Here is a 15,242-nt window from a genome sequence, read left to right on the forward strand (position 1 = left end):
CATTTAACATATAAATTCCTTTATCACAACGTGGCACCGTCACCAACAAGTCAGTTTGTCAAATTTCTGCCCTGCTAGAGCTGCCCTGGTCAGCTGTAAGTGCTGTCATTGTGAAGTGGAAACGTCTAGGAGCAACAACGGCTCAACGGCGAATTGATATGCCACACAAGCTCACAGAAAGGGACTGCTGAGTGCTGAAGCGCGTAGCGCGCCAAAATCATCTGTCCTCGGTTGCAACACTCAGTACCTAGTTCCACACTGTCTCTGGAAGCAACGTCAGCACAGGAACTGTTCGTCGGGAGCTTCATGAAATGGTTTTCAATGCCCGAGCAGTCGCACACAGGCCTAAGATCACCATGCGCAATGCCAAGTGTCGGCTAAAGTGGTGTAAAGCTTACCGCTATTGGACTCTGGAGCAGTGAAAATGTGTTCTCTGCAGTGATGAATCACGTTTCACCATCTGGCAGTCCGACGGCCAAATCTGGGTTTGGCGGATGCCAAGAGAACGCTACCTGCCCGAATGCATAGTGCAAAATGTAAAGTTTGGTGGAGGTCTGGGGCTGTTTTTCATAGTTTGGGCTTGTGTAACAGCTTTGCTTCCATCCCTCTCCTCGCCCCTACCTGGGCTCGAACCAGGGACCCTCTGCACACATCAACAACAGTCACCCCCGAAGCATCGTTACCTATCGCTCCACAAAAGCCACGGCCCTTGCAGAGCAAGGGGAACAACTACACTACCGTTCAAAAGTTTGGGGTCACTTAGAAATGTCCTTGTTAGAAAGAAAAGCACATTTCTTTGTCCAATAAAATAACATCAAATTGATCAGAAATACAGTGTAGACATTGTTAATGTTGTAAATGACTATTGTAGCTGGAAACAGCTGATTTAAAAAAAACTAATTAATATCTACATAGGCGTACAGAGGCCCATTATCAGCAACCATCACTCCTGTGTTTCAATGGCACGTTGTGTTAGCTAATCCAAGTTTATCATTTTTAAAAGGCTAATTGATCATTAGAAAACCCTTTTTTTTTGTTGCAATTATGTTAGCACAGCTGAAAACTGTTGTACTGATTTTAAAGAAGCATTAAAACTAGCCTTCTTTAGACTAGTTGAGTATCTGGAGCATCAGTATTTGTCCGTGTCCGTGTTCTTTTGGAAGGGGGAAAAAAGTATTATTATTGTTAACCCTGCATTATAGTTATATAAAAGCCCCTTAGATATTCTGTTTTTATTTACATTAGTGATGGACAGCTGAAGGCATTTTGTTAAATAAAGGGTATATTTACATGTTTAAAAAACTCATCCAGCGAGGGTATCCTTTTCTTAGCAAGGGAGGAGAATTCTCCACCTGGGCGGACTGTGAAAGGGTCACGTACAAATGCAAAGATATTCTTGGGCATGCTGTAGTCTTCAAATCTGTTGGAGAAGTTGTCCCTCAGCTGCTTGATGAAATGTTCCATCACCTCTGTGACAGTGCTGCAGCCTGTCGTTTCTTCAGTGTGTTGAAGTGTAGTCGCCTTCCAGAGAACAAGTCCAAATCCAACAACTCAAACTTCCTAGTAAAGGCCTTTCCACCATGTCCATGACTGTTTTCCCTCTTCCTTGTAACTGCAGATTTAACCTGTTTTAAGTTACGAAATATGTCCGCAAAAAAAGCGGTGTGTGCAGCTTGCAGTTACCAATTCAATGTTTCTGCATCGGGCCTATATATGGGGCAGGAAGGCCACTGAAAGTTCTATGCTTAGATTCATAATTAGTCTGAGATTGGAATTGTTGGCAAACAGCGACATTTTCATTGCAAATAAGACACACTGGCTTGGCATTGGGAAAAGATGGAGAGATGAACGCATATCTCTCTGTCCATCTCTGAAACTTGGATTTTCATTATCCGCCTTTCTTCTTGATACTTTTTGAGAGCTACATGTTCTCTTGCTATCAAGCTAATTGTTCTGAACGAATGTTGTCATTTAAAAAAGTAGTGGACTACAGTAGGCTACGTAGACCTGTTTTTCCCCACCAATTAATGCACAGAGAAATAAACACAAATAATAATTGAATAGAGACAGTGATTTTATGAGCGTAATCGGATCAATTATTATCTTATTGTCACTGAATTTATTATGTACTAATCATATGTGTTAAATCAATGAGATTGTTATTTTCACTGAATCTCCGTTTGGGTATTAGTTAGCCTACAATTGGAGTGTGGAAACGGTCACGTTGTACAGCGCCATATTTCCTTAACCTCTTACATCTAGACGTTCCGCTAGCAGAACACCTGCTCCAATATCCAATGATGGGCGTGGCGCGAATTACAAATTCCTCAAAAATACAAAAACTTCAATTTTTCAAACATATGACTATTTTACAGCATTTTAAAGACAAGACTCTCCTTTATCTAACCACACTGTCCGATTTCAAAAAGGCTTTACAACGAAAGCAAAACATTAGATTATGTCAGCAGAGTACCCAGCCAGAAATAATCAGACACCCATTTTTCAAGCTAGCATATAATGTCACAAAAAACAAAACCACGGCTAAATGCAGCACTAACCTTTGATGATCTTCATCAGATGACACACCTAGGACATTATGTTATACAATACATGCATGTTTTGTTCAATCAAGTTCATATTTATATCAAAAAACAGCTTTTTCCATTAGCATGTGACGTTCAGAACTAGCATACCCCGCGCAAACCTCCGGTGAATTTACTAAATTACTCACGATAAACGTTCACAAAAAACATAACAATTATTTTAAGAATTATATGTCATGTTTTGTCTAGTGTGGCAGGTATCCTAATGGTTAGAGCATTGAACCAGTAACTGAAAGGTCGCTGGTTCGAATACCCAAGGTGACAAGGTGAAAAATTAGCCAATGCACCGTTGAGCAAGGCACTTAACCCTAATTTGCTCCAGGGGCGCCGTACTACTATGGCTGACCCTGTAAAACAACACATTTCACTGAACCTATCCAGTGTATGTGACAATAAAACATATATATATATTTTTTTGGTCATTGGATGTGCATATCACATTCTGCTTGTGTCTCGGTTCCTGTTTTAACCTCCAGTGTGTTCCTGTCGCTGTCATTGTGTTTCAGTGTGAACTGAATGTAACGACAGAGGCTCTGAGGGCCATCGCCAGGCTGGCTCTGGAGAGGAAGACTGGAGCCCGTGGCCTGAGGTCCATCATGGTCAGTCAGTACAGAAAATGATGCACAATAACAATGTGCTCAATTCCTATAAGTTGGGTATTTGAGTCTTTTATCAGCAGTCACAATATACACTCAATGGCTTCAATTGATGATGAGAAATATAAGTGATATATCTATTATGGTGAGTGATTTCTGTGACGATGTAATGAAGGTTAAATTAATTCTTTCATGTCCATGTCCTGTTTCAGTTTGCTATGTGAAATGTCTCTTTTTTTTTAATACAGGAAAAGCTTCTTCTGGAGCCCATGTTTGAGGTGCCATGTTCAGACATCATGGCTGTGGAGTTAACCAAGGACGTCGTCCTGGGCAAATCAGAACCACAATACGTCAGGTCAGTCAGCACCTGTTTGGTTCTAATTCTCACTTCTCAAATCATATTATACAATGGCAAGTGTTTTTTTTTGAGTTAGGCTGAAAAAGAAGAGAAACACACTTTACACTAAAGAACGTAGGGGAAAAAAACAGGCCGTCATTGGAAATAACAATGACTTGTTCAATGACTCGCCTGGTGAAAGAGGAGGTAAACATCAACCCCATCAGTCATGCAGGTCCTACCTGTTGTTTTCATCATGTCAGAGGTATACTAAGAACAGAACCCTGACCTGAAGTTCCCGTGTGATGTTCCCGTGTGATGTTCCTGTGTTATGTTCCTACCTGTTGGTTTCATCATGTCAGAGGTATACTAAACAGAACCCTGACGTGATGTTCCCGTGTAATGTGCCCAAGTGAAAACACATCTCATCAAACCCTACCTCGGCTCCCCTACCACTAACTAACACTTATCCAGAGTAGTGAGTTCATACATTTTCATACTGGTCCCCCCGTGGGAATCAAACCCACAACCCTGGCGTTTCAAGCACCACGCTCTACCAACTGAGCCACACAGGACCAAATAACTGACCATGCCACTAATACTGACCCTCTCTCTCTCTCTCTCTGCATAACTAACCCTACCTCGTTCTCTCTGTCTCTCTCTCTGCATAACTAAAACTAAGAGCGTCTCCTAAATGACTAAAATGTGATGTAAATATATTTCCAGGGCTCCAGCAAAGGAGGCAGCAGAGGAGGACTATGACTCTGGTATTGAAGAGGAGAACTGGCCCAGACAGGTGGACGCAGCAGCTAACAACTGATCGGATCAGTCCAGTCACTCATTTCAACAACTGTTACATCTACAATCATTAGAACACCTTCTAGAACATTTGGAAGCCAACTGTAGGTTCCTGGAATTCCAGCCCCTTGAGCCATCTAAACGGACCTCCGTCAGGCTCTGTAGACCACTACTAAAACCACACCATAAAACCCTTTTCATAATGAACAACACGGATTTGAGCTCGAGAAGTACCTTATTTTGGTCCTGTGAATTGGACAGTAGGCTAATTCTTTAAGTTAGAAAATGAAGATGGACCTGCTATAGTGTATATATTTAAAAATTGTGGGGTAGGTAGTGTCATTTCTATTCTTTAAAAAAGGATTTAAATAGGTGATTTTTGTGTTTTCTCTCCTCTTGTGTTGTGGTGATGACAGATTGAAACGACAATGGAAACAAATAGAACATTACTGGGGTCGTATTGTACACTTGAAGACTTAACCAGGGCTAGGAATGTTCCGTTTTACTATCAAATCAAAGTTTATTTGTCACGTGCGCTGAATATAATAGGTATATAGACCTTACAGTGAAATGCTTACTTACAGGCTCTAACCAATAGTGCAAAAAAGGTATTCAGTGAACAATAGGTATAAAATCTTCAATGTTACATAACAATATACAACTAATGCCTTGGGGTTCAAATACTATTTGAAATTGTATATATATATATATATATATATATATATATATATATATATACATACATACATACTTTGGAGTGTTTTCTCTGGCCTGCTTAGAGTGCCAGGTGGGCGGGATTTGTACTTTTGGTAATATGCTGTTAGTTCCATTGCAACAGTGAAGTTCAATTGAGCCCAGCTAAAGTATTTGAGATGATTTCAAGTAGTATTTGAACCCAGGTCTCTAGGTGTATGATATTCCATAATGAGCACATCATTATTGTGCTGTTTTTCTATGGAGCTAAATTGGTGCCAAAACTTTACTGGCAGTAATTTAACTCCATATTTCCTCCTGTCTACTATTTTAACGGTATTCATAATGAACATAACTGGGCTGTAAATGTTGGTATTAAAGCTTCAGTGCTGAGTTTAGAATCCGTTTGTATCACAGCAACACACCTGTCATTAGGGAAAACATCATAACAGCGTACTACACCCTACTCCAGCACACTCAACAGAGCGGAGATGCGTCCAAAATGGCACCCTATTTGACCAGGACCTCTGGTTAAAAATAGTGTACTATATAAGGAATATGCTGCTTTTTCAGATGCTGACCGTTTGATCGTAGTAATGATTTTTATTTTTTTTTATGTTGAGAATGTTAATTTCTGTAGTGTTGTACCCCCCCCTCTAGAAACCCGCTCTCTAGGGAATGTATCTGTCAGCTCTCTCTAACCTCACAGGGTTACCTACTGTTAGATCGATATCAAGCAAGGCAAGGGCTTGATATTCAAAAAGGTTTCAGAGTTGCTGTCCTGGGATCAGGTGCTCCCGGTCCATATCCGTATTCATTATTATTCATATTAGTATTCATTATGTTCTAAAAAGGATAAACTGATCATAGATTCAGCATTCTTACTCTGATATTCTTTCTGAATGTTTTACTTTGCTCTGGCTGGGTCAAGCTTCACAAACCCACCTCACAATGTAGTAATGCTCCAGTACGTCGTGTTACTAAAATGGTCCCTCAATCCATCACTAGGCACTTCTGCAATTAAGCCTTTTAACTATTTCTATCCACACTGAACCATGGCTGTTCGATGTCGTGTAATGCTGGTATGTGCTATTATAATACAATCATCATCATAATAATACAATTGTTTGTGTTCCTTTTCAGTTCCTTTATGCTTCTCTTCTCAACGGTCAATCATAATAACATGTAAAATCTCAATTTATTGATGTGATTGTTTAAATATTATAAATAAAATGTATATCTCTGTACAGAATGATTTGTTGTCTTACATGTTTTTAACACTCTCAATGTAGATTGTGTCAAAGCTTCTTTGTTTTGTTCAAACTCCATTTGCAATGCCATGTGGCACCACTGAGGGGCACCATGACTACCATCGCTATGGCACCATGACTACCATCGTTTACCTCCACGTTAGAGAGCAGAACTGGCCATGTAGCACCTTGACTACCATCACTATGGCACCACTGAGGGGCAACATGACTACCATCGTTTACCTCCACGTTAGAGAGCAGAACTGGCCATGTAGTACCATGACTACCATCGCTATGGCACCATGACTACCATCGTTTACCTCCACGTTAGAGAGCAGAACTGGCCATGTAGTACCATGACTACCATCGCTATGGCACCGCTGAGGGGCACCATGACTACCATCGCTATGGCACCATGACTACCATTGTTTACCTCCATGTTAGAGAGCAGAACTGGCCATGTAGCTCATAAGCAGCTCATGTGTAATCTCTGTGTTGAAAGTGTGTTGTACAACGCGTTCCTGTTTATCAACACATCAGCATTTCTCTAATCCTCTCCTTCCCTCGGACTCCCTGTTACTTTCCAGGAAGACATTGCCAAGAACTGGAGGTTGCGTAAGTCGATGGGGTTGGTTTCCCAGACTTGCCTTTTAGTTCTACTAAACAGCATGTTAAATGGAGATTACAGGAAACCGGCCTATAGTGTGAAAATGGTCTTCTCCTGAGAAGGAATTAGAAAACTGTTGAATTCCAGTAAATGTTGAAAAATCTATCAAATGTCACATAATGCACACATACTGTTACCAGACTGGTTAAATAAGAATAGTTACCTAAGAGATCTTGTATAACCCCTCCCTGGAAAATAAACCACCATAGATATACATCCTGGGTTCCACTCCAAAAGGGTTTGAATACTTATGTAAATGTGATATATTTATTTTTTTATAAATTAAAATATTCAGTATAAGGCTGTAACGTAACAAAATGTGTAAAAAGGGAAGGAGTCTTAATACTTTCTGAATGCACTGTACATCATTAAAGGCATTCACCCCCCCCCCGGAAGACACATTTCAGTTGAATACATTCAGGTGTACAACTGACTAGGTATCCTCATTTCCCTTTCCCTTCATGGGTTCCACTCCATCCATGGGTAGTTATTAGTAATGTGCGGTCAACAAGAGCACATCTGATGATGTCAGACAGGGCAGGGGCTTATAAGTGATCAAGAGAATTAGCTTGTGTGTTGATACTTAGGCTATTTATCCAGATATAAGTCATTCAGAGTACACCTGTCCTGTCAACACTTCACACACACGGTGGACTGGCGAGAGGATATTTTTCAAAAGGGAGGTGAGTGAGTACTGCCTGTGAAAAATGCAAAGAATGTTTGTGTGATCAATAAATTAAGATAACTGCCATCTATTAATATTGATTGTGATCTGTTCATGTTTGTAGATATGACACAGCTGCCTTCACTGTCATAACATTCACCTGACAGAATTTGCTATTTGCTATAACATTCACCTGACAATTAATTTCACCAAGGAATAGAGTACTACTCTAGCTTTGCCCTATGCTGTGTGTGTGTATGTGTGTGTGCGTGCCTGTGACTGTGTGTGTGTTGTTTATTTAAATGTGTGTGTGTGTGTTTATTTAAATGTACGTGCGTGCGTGCCTTCATGTTGTTCCCTGAGTTTTCTGTGTAAGTGTGTGTGTGGGTGTGGGTTTTCTTGTTCTGGGTATACAGACAGGATGACCAGTCTAGAGGAGGTTCCCTTTAAGAGCCCTCTGGGGCCACTACCACTGGGGCCATTACAGGAGCTGGGGCCCCTGGCAGGAGAGATAGAGCTGGTTACGGCCCCAGAGTTCACCATACCAGACCACATCCAGATACTACAAGACACTGAGGTTAGTTACATGGCTATGGCAGGCTACAGTGTGGGAAAAAAGTATTTGATCCCCTGCTGATTATGTACGTTTGCCCACTGACAAAGAAATGATCAGTCTACAATTTTAATGGTAGGTTTATTTGAACAGTGAGAGACAGAATAACAAAAAAAATCCAGAAAAACACATGTCAAAAATGTTAGAAATTGATTTGCATTTTAATGAGGGAAATAAGTATTTGACCCCCTCTCAATCAGAAAGATTTCTGGCTCCCAGGTGTCTTTTATACAGGTAACGAGCTGAGATTAGGAGCACACTCTTAAAGGGAGGGCTCCTAATCTCAGCTTGTTACCTGTATAAAAGACACCTGTCCACAGAAGCAATCAATCAATCAGATTCCAAACTCTCCACCATTGCCAAGACCAAAGAGCTCTCCAAGGATGTCAGGGACAAGATTGTAGACCTACACAAGGCTGGAATGGGCTACAAGACCATCGCCAAGCAGTTTGGTGATGGAAGAAACACAAAGAACTGTCAATCTCCCTTAGCCTGGGGCTCCATGCAAGATCTCACCTCGTGGAGTTGCAATGATCATGAGAACGGTGAGGAATCAGCCCAGAACTACACGGGAGGATCTTGTCAATGATCTCAAGGCAGCTGGGACCATAGTCATCAAGAAAACAATTGGTAACACACTACGCCGTGAAGGACTGAAATCCTGCAGCGCCCGCAAGGTCCCCCTGCTCAAGAAAGCACATATACATGCCCGTCTGAAGTTTGCCAATGAACATCTGAATGATTCAGAGGACAACTGGGTGAAAGTGTTGTGGTCAGATGAGACCAAAATTGAGCTTTTTGGCATTAACTCAACTCGCCGTGTTTGGAGGAGGAGGAATACTGCCTATGACCCCAAGAACACCATTCCCACTGTCAAACATGGAGGTGGAAACATTATGCTTTGGGGGTGTTTTTCTGCTAAGGGGACAGGACAACTTCACCGCATCAAAGGGACGATGGACGGGGCCATGTACCGTCAAATCTTGGGTGAGAACCTCCTTCCCTCAGCCAGGGCATTGTAAATGGGTCGTGGATGGGTATTCCAGCATGACAATGACCCAAAACACACGGCCAAGGCAACAAAGGAGTGGCTCAAGAAGAAGCACATTAACCTCTCTAGGGTAGGTGGCACCAAATCGTCCCACCTACGTAACAGCCAGTGTAATCCCGTGGCGCGTTATTCAAAAACCTCAAAAATGCAAATACTTCAATTTTTCAAACATATGACTATTTTACACCATTTTAAAGACAAGACTCTCGTTAATCTAACCACACTGTCCGATTTCAAAAAGGCTTTACAACGAAAGCAAAACATTAGATTATGTCAGCAGAGTACCAAGCCAGAAATAATCAGACACCCATTTTTCAAGCTAGCATATAATGTCACATAAACCCAAACCACAGCTAAATGCAGCACTAAGCTTTGATGATCTTCATCAGATGACAACCCTAGGACATTATGTTATACAATACATGCATGTTTTGTTCAATCAAGTTCATATTTATATCAAAAAACAGCTTTTTACATTAGCATGTGACGTTCAGAACTAGCATACCCCCCGCAAACTTCCGGGGAATTCGCTAACATTTTACTAAATTACTCACGATAAACGTTCACAAAAAGCATAACAATTATTTAAAGAATTATAGATACAGACCTCCTCTATGCACTCGATATGTCCGATTTTAAAATAGCTTTTTGGTGAAAGGACATTTTGCAATATTCTAAGTACATAGCCCAGGCATCACGGGCTCGCTATTTAGACACCCGGCAAGTTTAGCACTCACCATAATCATATTTACTATTATAAAAGTTTGATTACCTTTTTGTTGTCTTCGTCAGAATGCACACCCAGGACTGCTACTTCAATAACAAATGTTGGTTTGGTCCAAAATAATCCATCGTTATATCCGAATAGCGGCGTTTTGTTCGTGCGTTCCAGACACTATCCGAAATGGTAAAGAAGTGTCGCGCGCATGGCGCAATTCGTGACAATAAAATTCTAAATATTCCATTACCGTACTTCGAAGCATGTCAACCGCTGTTTAAAATCAATTTTTACGCAGAAAAGCGATAATATTCCGACAGGGAATCTCCTTTTCGGCAAACAGAGGAAAAAATCACAAAGGCGGGGGCGGTCGGGTCACGCGCATAAGCCCAGAGTCCCTTGATCGGCCACTTGAGAAAGGCGATAATGTGTTTCAGCCTGGGGCTGGAAGGACGACATTCTGTTTTTTCCCGGGCTCTGAGCGCCTATGGACGACGTGGGAAGTGTCACGTTAGAGCAGAGATCCTTAGTAAAAGATAGAGATGGAAAAGAAGTTCAAGAAATGGTCAGACAGGCCACTTCCTGTAAAGGAATCTCTCAGGTTTTGACCTGCCATTTGAGTTCTGTTATACTCACAGACACCATTCAAACAGTTTTAGAAACTTTAGGGTGTTTTCTATCCATATGTAATAAGTATATGCATATTCTAGTTACTGAGTAGGAGTGGTAACCAGATTAAATCGGGTATGTTTTTTATCCAGCCGTGTCAATACTGCCCCCTAGCCCTAACAGGTTAACCTCTATGGGCTAGGTGGGACGCAAGCGTCCCACCCGTGGTGCACTCCATCAACAGCAGGTGCATTTCAAGAGCGGCAAATTTGAATCCAAATAAATGTCAAAATTCAAATTTTTCAAACATACAACTATTTTACACCCTTTGAAAGATAAACATCTCCTTAATCTAACCACGTTTTACGATTTCAAAAAGGTTTTACGGCGAAAGCATAAATTTAGAGTATGTTAGGACAGTACATTTACAAGAGTTGTGTGTAATGTTGTGCCAATTCAAAGACAGGCGTCACCAAAACCATAAAATCAGCTAAAATTATGCACTAACCTTTTACAATCTCCAACAGATGACACTCCTAGGACAATGTGTTAGACAATGCATGCATTTTTAGTTCTATCAAGTTCATATTTATATCCAAAAACAGCGTTTTACTGTGGCGTTGATGTTCAGGAAATCGTTTCCCTCCAATAACCGGCATTCAAGTCAGCACCACAAATAAAATAATTAAAATTAGAAAACATTGGTAAAATATTATATTGTCATTTAAAGAATTATAGATTTACATCTCTTGAACGCAATCAACTTGCCAGATTTAAAAATAACCTTACTGGGAAATCACACTTTGCAATAATCTGAGCACTGCGCCCAGAAAAATACGCGTTGCGATACAGACTAGCCGCCATGTTGGGGAGATCTAAAATCGAAAATACTATGTAAATAATCCATTACCTTTGATTCTCTTCATCAGATGTCACTTCCAGGTATCACAGGTCCATAACGAATGTAGTTTTGTTCAAAAAAGCTCATCATTTATGTCCAAAAATCTCCGTCTTGTTAGCACATGATCTAAGCCCGCCGGACTTCACTTCATGAACGAGGGGAAAAAAATATATTTACGTTCGTTCAAACATGTCAAACGTTGTATAGCATAAATCATTAGGGCCTTTTTAACCAGAACATGAATAATATTCAAGGTGGACGAATGCATTCTCTTTTATAACGTATTGGAACGAGGGTACCCAACATGAACTCGCGTGCCAGGTGTCTAATGGGCCATCATCGTTCCATGGCTCTTGTTCGGTCAGATCTCCCTCCAGAAGACTCAAAACACTTTGTAAAGGCTGGTGACATCTAGTGGAAGCAATAGGAAGTGCCAAAATATTCCTCAGCCCCTGTGTTTTTCAATGGCATAGGTTTAAAGGTAATACAACACATCAGGTATCCACTTCCTGTCAGAATCTGTCTCAGGGTTTTGCCTGCCAAATGAGTTCTGTTATACTCACAGACACCATTCAAACAGTTTTAGAAACTTTAGGGTGTTTTCTATCCATATATAATAAGTATATGCATATTCTAGTTACTGGGTAGGATTAGTAACCAGATTAAATCGGGTACATTTTTTTATCCAGCCGTGCAAATACTGCCCCCTAGCCCTAACAGGTTAAGGTCCTGGAGTGGCCTAGCCAGTCTCCAGACCTTAATCCCATAGAAAATCTGTGGAGGGAGCTGAAGGTTCGAGTTGCCAACGTCAGCCTCGAAACCTTAACGACTTGGAGAAGATCTGCAAAGAGGAGTGGGACAAAATCCCTCCTGAGATGTATGCAAACCTGGTGGCCAACTACAAGAAACGTCTGACCTCTGTGATTGCCAACAAGGGTTTTGCCACCAAGTACTAAGTCATGTTTTGCAGAGGGGTCAAATACTTATTTCCCTCATTAAAATGCAAATCAATTTATAACATTTTTGACATGCATTTTTCTGGATTTTTTTGTTGTTATTCTGTCTCCCACTGTTCAAATAAACCTACCATTGAAATTATAGACTGATCATTTCTTTGTCAGTGGGCAAACGTACAAAATCAGCATGGGATCAAATATTTTTTTTCCCTCACTGTATGTGATATTGTTTTGTGATAATGCTGGCAGGTACCCTAGATATTGGGGCTCGGGGCTCCCGAGTGGCGTTGCATCTCAGTGCTAGAGGCGTCATTACAGACCCTGGTTCGATTCCAGGCTGTATCACAACCGGCCGTAATTGGGAGTCCCATAAGGCGCCTCACAATTGGCCCAGTGTCGTCCGGGTTAGGGTTTAGCCGGGGTAGGCCGTCCATTGTAAATAAGAATTTGTTCTTACCTGAGTTGCCTAGTTAAATAAATACAAAATATTATAGTTGGGCCAGCAACTGAAGCGCAAGGTTCGATTGCCGAGTCCAACAAAAAAATATTTGATGGGATTCTAGGTAGCCTATTTTAAAATCTCCTGCCGTTGTACCTTTGAGCAAGACACTTAAACTGACAATGGGCAAAAAAAGTGTTCTTCTTCAGTATGAGTTCACCTTAGAGAACTGGGTGATGTCTGCGCTCCATGGAGGACGCTACCGACCCAGGGATGCCCCGTCCCCATCTTGTCCTCCGTACTGGCTCATGTTCTCCAGTCCCCAGGAGAGTCGCTCGGCTAGCAGGTGTTTTTATGTTCTTTTTATCTCTCTTCTATTGTCTAAAATAATGAAATGTATGTTAATCACATGAATTTAGCCTGGGTCCCAGATTTGTTTGTGCTGTCTTAATTGAATCGTTTTACTGTATCGTTTTACTGTAAAGTGTGTTCTAGTTTTAAATGCACTTTAAATCAAGTTTGATTTGATTTAAGGTGGAACAGTGATCAGCGGGGCTCAGCACTCCGACCAAGGAGCCACAGCCTAAGCTCTGTGGACACACGTCACCTTAACCACCACCCTCAACCCCACCCCCATCACCGCTGCCAGCACAGCCACCGAAAAATCAAGTTACTGGTCTCCGACTCGGAAGACGAAGCTGGCTACTCAGAAGATGACGAGGGCTCCTCCACTGAAGATAACGCCTCAGACTCAAAGACACACCGTGGAGCCTATCACGGAGGTGAACGGCCTCGGTCGCAAAGCTCTGCACCAAAACACCCACTATCCAGAGTCAAAGACCACCATCTTGGATCTTCAGGCTCTTCCTCGGCTCATCCCCACTCTAACCAGCCTTCCACTGGTGGTGAACGGCCACGGTCGCAAAGCTCTGCACCAAAACACCCACTATCCAGAGTCAAAGACCACCATCTTGGATCTTCAGGCTCCAACTCGGTTCATCACCACTCTAACCAGCCTTCCACTGGAGGCCGAGGCTACCAGGGTCGCAACAGGAGGGCCAACTCTTCCTCAGTCCTGGACTGCAGGAGGCAAGGGTCATTCACTGGGCTCAAGCAGGAGCAGGGGCGTACCATCAGCCCACTTTGCCATGGTCAGGCCAGCAGTCCCCAGTGCCATGGTCAGGCCAGCAGTCCCCAGTGCCATGGCGATCAGAGGCCCTGCAGGAAGGATTTCAGAAGCCAGCAGCAGGCGTCATCGTCCTCTGGCCTGGAAGAGTCTTTTGTGCGGGCCGGTAGCCCTCAGTGTCATGGTCAGGCCAGCAGTCCCCAGTGCCATGGTCAGGCCAGCAGTCCCCAGTGCCATGGTCAGGCCAGCAGTCCCCAGTGCCATGGTCAGGCCAGGAGTCCCCAGTGCCATGGTGGCCAGAGGCACTATAGCAGAAAGAGGCAGCTCTCTTTGTGGTCAATGGGAAGGAAAAACTCTGTGACCCCACAGCAGCCACAACGACCCTCTTCAGCTGGCCCTGAAATCAAGAACAACAGGCAGACTGTAAGTATAGCCTGTTCCCAGGTCTGTGTGGCTAGTGTTGTTGTTATGTCAAAACATGACACTCCTCTGCTCTGTGATAGACTGGACAGACACAGACACCTTATACGGTTGTATTAGTGGATCAATTCCATTTCAATTACACTTTGGGCTACATTTGACATTTTAGCAGACGTTCTTATCCAGATCAACTTAGTTGGTTATCAACATACGTGTAACATATCACAAGTTATAGTAAGTACTTTTTTCCTTCAATATAGTAGTTAACATCAAAGTCAGTGCTATTATGGAAAGACAAGTGTGAGTGTTTTTTGGTCAATTCAGGAAGTAAACTAAAACCCAACCCAGGCTACTTAACCTTACTCTAGCCTGTCACTATTCTTCCTTTTAGGCTCTGCGTCCACGTAGCTCACACGGCATTGGCTGTGACTCATCTGCAGAGTTGCTGACGGCCCTAAGTCAGGAAGAGCGAGAGCTACTGGAGGCCATCACTGAGCAGGGCTACCCTCTACACACTGCCATCCTGGCGCTGCAGAAGACTGGCCGCCGCAGCCCACAACAGGCAGGTTTTACTTACCCATCCTGTGACATGACAACCCCAGTGGCAGTTTTGAGGTCAGAAAGTAATCAGATGGTTGAATTCCAGGGCTGACAGGAAAAATCTTGGCGGTGCCACCTACCTATTGCCCTTCAGCAAGGCACTTAACCCAGAGATCTAAATAGATTTATGGAGACCATGTTTTTATATTGTACTTGTTCACCCCTTTTGTCATATTCACCTCTATGGTCCTGTTTTTCCCA

At 42.4% G+C, this 15,242-nt stretch overlaps 2 protein-coding genes and 1 non-coding gene across 4 annotated transcripts in view; 2 read left to right on the forward strand and 1 right to left on the reverse strand.

Moving 5' to 3' along the window:
* LOC106584747 (ATP-dependent Clp protease ATP-binding subunit clpX-like, mitochondrial) overlaps positions 1 to 6,279 on the forward strand; it is a 77,012-nt gene extending 70,733 nt beyond the window's left edge. For both annotated transcript variants that reach the window (XM_014170287.2, XM_014170288.2), the window contains exons 13-15: positions 3,110 to 3,202; positions 3,448 to 3,554; positions 4,263 to 6,279. In XM_014170287.2, coding sequence (XP_014025762.1) covers positions 3,110 to 3,202; positions 3,448 to 3,554; positions 4,263 to 4,356 — 294 coding nt within the window. In that variant the 3' untranslated portion in view covers positions 4,357 to 6,279. The remainder of the gene's footprint in view (positions 1 to 3,109; positions 3,203 to 3,447; positions 3,555 to 4,262) is intronic.
* On the reverse strand, positions 4,037 to 4,113 carry trnas-uga (transfer RNA serine (anticodon UGA)). Its single transcript has one exon. It is a non-coding gene; the product is annotated as a tRNA-Ser (tRNA).
* A 1,271-nt stretch (positions 6,280 to 7,550) lies between the features above and the next one.
* On the forward strand, positions 7,551 to 15,093 carry LOC106584700 (filaggrin-2). Its single transcript, XM_014170216.2, has 5 exons — positions 7,551 to 7,627; positions 8,025 to 8,185; positions 13,105 to 13,241; positions 13,430 to 14,444; positions 14,833 to 15,093. Exons 2-5 carry the CDS (start codon positions 8,030 to 8,032, stop codon positions 15,091 to 15,093), a joined length of 1,569 nt encoding a protein of 522 aa, XP_014025691.2. The 5' UTR covers positions 7,551 to 7,627; positions 8,025 to 8,029.
* The last annotated feature ends 149 nt before the right edge of the window (positions 15,094 to 15,242 follow it).

This window comes from Salmo salar, chromosome ssa23, assembly GCF_905237065.1.
Source record: "Salmo salar chromosome ssa23, Ssal_v3.1, whole genome shotgun sequence".
In the NCBI taxonomy this organism is placed as follows: domain Eukaryota; kingdom Metazoa; phylum Chordata; class Actinopteri; order Salmoniformes; family Salmonidae; genus Salmo; species Salmo salar.